Source organism: Medicago sativa, chromosome 4 (assembly GCF_051527215.1).
Source record: "Medicago sativa cultivar Bolivia chromosome 4, Bolivia_mono, whole genome shotgun sequence".
Lineage (NCBI taxonomy): Eukaryota > Viridiplantae > Streptophyta > Magnoliopsida > Fabales > Fabaceae > Medicago > Medicago sativa.
The window spans coordinates 69,411,463-69,419,713 of NC_140752.1; the positions used below are offsets into that span (position 1 = coordinate 69,411,463).

General features: G+C 34.3%; 1 protein-coding gene across 1 annotated transcript; it reads left to right on the plus strand.

Moving 5' to 3' along the window:
* Nucleotides 1-6,523: 6,523 nt before the first annotated feature.
* Nucleotides 6,524-7,772, plus strand: LOC146931265 (uncharacterized). Its single transcript, XM_085702750.1, has 2 exons — nt 6,524-7,139; nt 7,637-7,772. The coding sequence occupies exons 1-2, from the start codon at nt 6,616-6,618 to the stop codon at nt 7,638-7,640; spliced, it is 528 nt and encodes a 175-aa protein (XP_085558876.1). The 5' UTR covers nt 6,524-6,615; the 3' UTR covers nt 7,641-7,772.
* The last annotated feature ends 479 nt before the right edge of the window (nt 7,773-8,251 follow it).

An 8,251-nucleotide genomic window follows, 5' to 3' on the forward strand; every position in this document is an offset into this window, starting at 1 on the left:
AATGTGTAGATTTTGTTTGTCTAATGTTTGGTTTTATTGTTTGATTATAATATCTGTAACATTAACCACAAGTGAAGATTTGTTAGTAGAGTGTGAACAGACATTTTCGCGGGAACGCTTGATATCCCTTCATGTTACATGAACGGATGAAACACTATTCAACGAATATCACGGAGCTCACAAACCATTGCATTATATTTCACCTCATTGCTTCCAATGAATCATTTTTTTGAACAACCAATGAATCATTTTGTTTGCAAGGTTAGTTAGCATGTGTTGGAATTTTTAATTATTTATCTTAAAGTATTATTATGTTTATTAACTAGTATTATAATTATTTCTCCTTCAAAAAAAAACTATTATAATTAATTCACTAGTTTCTCTTTTGACTACACATTTCCTATTACTAAACGTTATATTATTACTAGACGAGATGACAAAGTCATCATAAACTCACACACGAAGTGGAGGTACCGGGATTCGAACACCGATCATGACGTCCGGCCTAACAATTTCGACATTTTTGCTAGTTGAGTTAGGACTTATAGTAGGACCCTATTAGACTTCACGAATACATTTGTTAACTGTAATTTATAATCGTATGATGATATTCGTTTTTGTCCATTATATGGTTCAAATAGGATAAACACAAGTAATAATATATTTATGATTTCTATAATATTCGTTTTGTCAATTATTCATTTAGGATTTTAAAGATAATGACTGTCCAACCGCTTCATAAAGTTTATGATTTGAAGAAAAATAATACAACCGAAACATATTTCATGATAAAAGTTGTTTTGCACTGACTTATAAAGATTTATATATTTTACCAATGTGAAGAGTTTAACTAATAGCTTGTGGAGAAGATAGGATTCTCTAGAGTTGGGTTGGGGGCCTAATTCTAAATCTATACCTCATTCCTAGCGGAATCATTAAAATTTTAGGCAAAATGTCCCCTACAATTTACAAGCATGACAAGCAAATACTCTACAATTTCATACTTAGTGCAAAATGCTCCTTATTGCAAAAATTGTTAGGTGGTTTACATTTCTTTTATGACGTGAGCGTAATTGGATGCATGTGATGTGTAAAAAACTTGTTGTATTTTTCTTTTTTTAAATAGTGGTATGAATTTGTTTATAGAACTAAACAAACGAAAAGGACCAGATACCTTAAAGTATAGTATGCTTTATAGCAGCCACCGCTAGCTCAACAAGAATGTAACAGTTGAAGAGATTCCGTGTAACAAATGAAAATGTCACTTTGAACATGTTTGTTTAATAAGGTTGATTGGCAATAAAATCAAAGTTGAACACGTTAAAAAAATCATATTCTATTACAACCCTCACTAATCTAAAGCCTAAAGTATTACCTTTCAGGTTCAATACATGCCACGATTTTTCTTTGTCAAACCTTTTTTCTTTGGTGAGAAAAGAGACTAATAATCTTTTGCATTATCTGATATTAGGTACAACAGAAAATGTACGTTTTTGTTTGGTTTGTTGTGACTAGAGTTTAGCCTTTTTCTTATCGATTTGTCGAATAAACGGTGATGCATACGTCATAAAAATAGAAAAAAAAAATAAAAGCATTGTATAGTTGAATCCACTAATGTCATAGTTCCATCAATTTCTTTTCCTCTAAAATTAGATGTGATCCGTGCATAATTGCTAAGACTAATATCTTGAGTTTTAGAATTCAAATGAACAATGTACTTTTAAGAGTTTTTAAAAAGGCTGCCACATATTCATACTCGGATTCGAACACAAAACTTTGATTAAATTAAAAAAAGAATATGTCATCTTGAGTTTTTTTTTTAAATTATATTCCTTTTAATAAAAATGAAGGAAACTTAAGAAGAATAAAATTAAAAAATATAAACATCAAGCAGTTCAAGCCTCACAATCGCAAACAGTGAATATACAATCAGGTACATCACATGATGAGAATGATGTTATATATGGCCTACTCAACTACGTCTTTTTGGAGTATTATTTGTTGGAAGAATATTGATGGCATGAGCATTATTATTTTTTGAAATAACGCCAACAATAAAAATAGCATTAGATGCTGTCATCAAGAAAATCCATGCAGATTTGCTTCTTTCAAATGGCATCACTGATGTCTAATATTTCATTTTAGTACCTTCTTTCTTGATAAAATTCATTCATAAACTTTTAATACTGTTAGCCAATATATTTTACTAGCTGTAATAAATGTGGTCAAAGTATAGTTGATCTAGATTTAAAGAAGATTCGAACAGAGTGTTGTATTGAAAGCAAATTTAGGTTCGAAGATGGTAGAAGACTTCGACAGAGCAGTTTTCGAAGGTGGTTATCAACAGTTATTCTTTAAGTCAGTTTGTATTTTAAGTTTGTTTTCAAATAAGCAAAACTGTCGACTCGTGGCAGTTGTAGTTTGAATTTCAAAGAAGTGTAGTTATTTCTAGACTTAGTATAAATAGTAGTTTTTCATAGGAAAAACGGGTCACAATTCCATCATACAAACTTACACTCAAAGTATCCGTATGGAAGCGAGAAACGAGTCACAAGTTGCAATGTATGAATCTGTGTACCAAATTTTGTTTAATCAATACAATTTACCTTTTTTTCTTTAAGTGTTCTTGCACTTTACTTTATTAAGTTCGATTGAGTTCAAGTGGATTGAATTCGATTGTTTTTATCATATTTCTTATATTTTCGACACCAGAGACACAGAATTTCTAACAACAAGAACAAACACAATATGTCCTAAGATTTACTGGTTGATCTTGCAAGTTACCATTTGTAAACCAGCGGTTGTTTACGAAAATCCAACGTAAACAAATTGGCACGCCCAGTGGGACTGTTTGTGCTTTTTGTTTATAGTTTTTGTTAGAGTTTCTTTTAATTCTGGTTTGTTTTGTTGTGTATGCAATTAAGAAACAAGAAATTGCTTTTTAATATGACACGCGCTAACAACCAAAAGAAAACAAATCCAACATCTTCAAATGAAGATGTGGATCAAGTGACGGTTGAAGATGATGTTCCATCCCCAGAGAATGTTAGAACATCACAGGCTGTTCCAACTAGTAATACAGCCACTCAAATATCGTCTCAGGCCATGCCTTCGATAGCCACAGTAATTTCTCAAGCCATGCCTTCGATGGTTACCCAAACTTCCCATGATTATCCAAATAATACTTCTATTCAAGGAGTTTGGGATCATAGATCAATGCCATATGGTATGCCATCATCATTGATGCAAGGCTTACAAACTAGTGGTAATATGTTTTCAGAAAATTTAAATGTTTCATTACCACAACTTTTTGGTCCTGGGGTATCTACCACATATAGAAGTCCCCAACAAAATTTAACCAATGCTTCTATGGCTGCCATTAGGCAAACTATGGAAGAAACTAATCATGATATGGTTAATATGATGACCCAACAAATTGGTACTGTCATAAATCCTTTAATTCGAGACACCAGCACTAGTTATCAAAGGTTGTCTGATCAAATGGAAAGAATTGCTAATTTCTTTGGCGCTCCACCAATCCAAAATACCCAATTGCCTCAAAATCGAAATTTGAGGGCAATTGAAATAATTGCTGATGAACCAGTGGTTCGAAATCATGAAAATATTGTCCAACCACAAGTAGTACAACCACAAGTTCAGGCAGAACCTGAAAGACAACCCATTTTGGTTAATAGAAACCAAGATGCCGATCAAGTGGTTTTACAAGCCCGTCGAAACAATTTCGATGGTCAGAATAATATAGCGGGTATTGTCGAGGCTTTGTTAGCCCAAAATGGTTTTAATATGGGTTTACATAGACCAAATTTTGTGTCTCCTTTGTCTGAGTATGTTTTAGACGCTGAATTGCCTAGAAATTGGAAAATTCCAAAGTTTACCAAATTTGCTGGAGAAACTAATGAATCTACTGTCGAACACATTGCTAGGTTTCTCATGGAAGCAGGAAATATTGCAGAAAATGAAAATTTGAGAATGAAATATTTCCCAAGTTCTTTGACAAAAAATGCTTTTACTTAGTTTACAACTTTACCTCCTCATTCAATTTATAGTTGGAACCAATTAGAAAAAGCCTTTCATGAACAATTTTACATGGGTCAATCTAAGATTAGTTTGAAAGAATTGGCCAGTGTTCGACGTAAAAGTCATGAGTCAATCGATGATTATCTCAATAGGTTTCGTCTCCTTAAGGCTAGATGTTTTACTTCTGTTCCAGAATATGAATTGGTCGAAATGGCTGCTGGTGGCCTCGATTATTCTGTTCGAAAGAAATTAGATACCCAGTACTTAAGAGACATGGCCCAATTGGCAGACAGAGTTCGACAAGTTGAAAGACTTAAAGCTGAAAAAACTAGAACTCATAACAAATTTCCTAAAAAGGAAAAAATTGCCTATATAGAAACAGGAGATAGTGAACCCGAATTCGATTGGGGTTTAGATATCGTTGAAGACAATGATATAAACCTAGCAGAATTAAAAGATGGACCTCCATATGCTTGTAAAATGTTGAGGCCATCCAATGGAAAAAATCCTGAAGATCCCAAGAGTGACAAATATCCTTCTAAAACTTATACTTTTGATATTACTAAAAGTGAAGAAATTTTTGATCTTTTAGTTAATGATGGCATAATATTAGTGCCACCTAATATGAAGTTGCCTCCTTTGGAACAAAGGAAGAAAAGAGGATTTTGTAAATTCCATGGTTTTTTAGGTCATAACCTATCTCGATGTACTCGTTTCAGGGATTCTGTACAAAAAGCTCTTGATGAAGGGAGGCTGAAATTTGGAGAGAAATCAAAACAGCAAGTGGATGGAGATCCTATGAAAAAGGCAGAGTCCATGTTTGCTGATGTTTCTGCCAATGTGGCAGAATCCATGTTTGCTGGTATTTCTATCAATATGGTGGAAATTTCAGAGAATATTGATGCAGAAATGGTTACCGAGGACCATCAAATTGAAGAGCCAGTGGTTACTGAAGATCAATTGGCCAAGGAAATGGAGAAAGCATATCCAAAGGCTGAAGAAGATTTGGTTGATTTTTTAAACCGATGTAAAATATCTAACACCAATGCTATGCTTTGTCCTCGATGCAGTGCAGTGTTCGATAAAGAAGCTGCGAAATCAGTTGAAGGATATCAACCTCAAACAAAACGTAAAGGAGGGTGGTTCGAGAACCGTTCTAAATTTGGCTTTAACAAAAGAGGTGTTCCTTACAAGATGAAAACTTCAGAGAAGTATCAAGTGAAGAACCATAAGAAGACGTTCGTTCCTTCATCGAAGTCTCCTATTGATACTTGGGTTTTCTCTGGGGGCAAGAAAACTGGTCATTCTGCGCCTCCAGCACCACCAACAAAATGGGTAAAAAGAGCTGTCAAAGTTCCAGACCAACCAGAGAGTTCTAATCCTAACAAGTATGCTTACAAAAATAACTATAAAGGTAAGAATCCTATGACTAGAACTCAATGGCGCCGTTTTCAACGCCAGAAAAAGGAAGGAGTTTTGAAAGATGTCACTAATGATGACAAAAGTAAGGGAAAACAACCAATAGTTTTCGAAATGGTTAAAAAACCAGCTACTGAAAGAATTTTCCCTCCATTATCTTCTGCTTTAAACATCCCCAAAGGGGATGATGATATTCTAACTTCTACTTTTTCAGATTCTGAATCAAGTCTTGACATTATATGTGTGGTTTCTGTACTACCAATTGAATATGCATATGATGTATCTTCGAAGGCCAATCATGATGATGAATGTGATTTCACTGAGGAAATGGCTCGTCATAAGCCTCTGTGTTATTATGTTATGAACAATGGCTGCATCGAAGATCAACATGCAGTGTTCGAAAAACCTGATGATAGCATGAAGCTTCATTTAAAGCCTTTGTTTATTCAAGCTAAATTAAATGGTGTTGGAATTAACAAAGTGTTAGTAGATGGTGGTGCTACTGTTAATCTCCTACCACAATCTTTTCTAAGGAAACTTGGTATTTATGAATGTGATTTGAAACCACATAATGTAGTGCTCACTAATTATGAGGGATCTACTGGACAATCTCTTGGTGCTATCGAACTAGAATTGGTAGTAGGAAGCATAACCAGAGCAACTGTGTTTTTGGTAGTTCCTTCTAAAGCCAATTTCAATGCATTATTAGGGAGGGAATGGATCCATGCTGTAGGTGCAGTTCCTTCTACAATGCATCAAAGGATTGTGATTTGGAGGAAAGATGGTTTGGTAGAGAATATTGAGGCTGATCAGAGTTATTATTTCAAAGCTGAAGTTGATAATCAAGATATCAACAAAAAGAACTTTGACAAACAGCTTCAATATATTGCACCATTCATGGAAAATGATGCATCAAGTTCTATGACTAAAGAAGAAAAATTCTTTGTAAAACTTGCACCAGAATGGGGTTTTCGTTGGGAAACTGCATTCGACGATGACTTCGTAGTGGTGAACAATGAAGATTGCCATGAGAAGATACCTGTAAAGGAAACAGATTTGCTGAAGACAAGAAGTACTTCGTACAAGAGGGTTACTGATGACCAAGGATATTCAGCAAATGGAATCTCACCAACTGGGTGGGATATCAATAATTGATCAATGGTTGAGCCCAGCATATGGGAAAAGATTACGGCTTATGTAGCCGAGAAAAACTTCGATTTGGCTGAAACAGCCAAAGAAGAAGAGGTCTTCGATGCTTCAGTAGAAAATAATTCTGATGACCTCGTTGATGATCAAAAATTAGACTGTATTTACGATGATGAACCTTTGGGTTTTGAAGAAGATCCAATGGAATCTACAATAAAAATGAAGGCCCAAGATCCTCTTGAAGAAGTGGATATAGGAGATGGTTCTGTAAAAAGACCAACATACATAAGTTCAAAGATTCCTAAGAGCTTCAGAGATCGAATTGTGGCGCTTTTGAAAAATTACAAGGATTGCTTTGCTTGGGATTATCATGAAATGCCTGGTTTGAGTAGAAAGGTTGTAGAGTTGCAATTGCCAATCAGGACAGACAAGAAACCAGTGAAGCAAATTCCAAGAAGGTTTGCACCAGAGATTCTACCAAAAATAAAAGAAGAGATCGAAAGACTCCTCAAATGTGGCTTCATCAGACCTGCAAGGTATGTTGATTGGTTAGCTAATGTAGTTCCTGTTAAAAAGAAAAATGGAAGTATAAGAGTTTGTATTGATTTTAGAGATTTAAATCTCGCCACTCCTAAAGATGAATATCCTATGCCAGTAGCAGAAATGTTGGTAGATTCTGCAGCAGGTTTCGAATATTTGAGTATGCTTGATGGTTATTCAGGTTATAATCAAATATTTATTGCTGAAGAAGATGTTTCTAAAACAGCATTTCGATGCCCAGGGGCATTAGGATGTTATGAGTGGATAGTAATGCCATTTGGTCATAAAAATGCTGGTGCTACATATCAAAGAGCAATGAATTCAATGTTTCATGATTTAATTGAAGATTTTATGCAAATTTACATTGATGATATTGTTGTGAAATCATCTTCTGAAAACAAACACTTAGAACATTTACGTTTATCATTCGAAAGGATGAGACAATATGGATTAAAAATGAATCCATTAAAATGTGCGTTTGGTGTTTGTGCAGGTGATTTTTTAGGATTTGTTGTCCATAAAAAGGGCATCGAAATCAATCAAAATAAGACTAAAGCTATAATGGAGGCTAAAGCACCCTCTACCAAAAAAGAGTTGCAGTCTTTATTAGGCAAAATAAATTTCCTCAGAAGATTTATATCTAATCTAAGTGGCAGAGCACAAGCATTCTCGTCATTACTTCGATTAAAGAAAGAGGAAATTTTTAGATGGGAGCCTGAACACCAAAAGGCATTTGAAGACATAAAGTCATATTTATCTAATCCTCCTATTCTTTCACCTTTGTTGAAAGACAAAAAGATGAAGTTATATATAGCATCATCTGAAAGAACTATAGGGAGTATGTTAGCACAAGAGGATGAAAATGGTGTAGAAAGAGCCATTTATTATCTTAGTAGAGTTTTAAGTGATGTTGAAACAAGATATCATCCTAGTGAAAAATTATGTCTTTGTTTGTATTTCTCATGTGTGAAACTTAAGCATTATATAAGACCTTTTGATGTTTATGTTTATTCCCATTTCGATATTATTAAGCACATGTTATCTAAACCTATTCTGCATAGTAGAGTTGGTAAATGGGCTTTGGCACTCACAGAATATTCTTTAACTT

Bases quoted from the DNA above. Each gene is read 5' to 3' on its own strand.
- LOC146931265 (XM_085702750.1), top strand. From the start codon at position 6,616: ATGGTTGAGCCCAGCATATGGGAAAAGATTACGGCTTATGTAGCCGAG.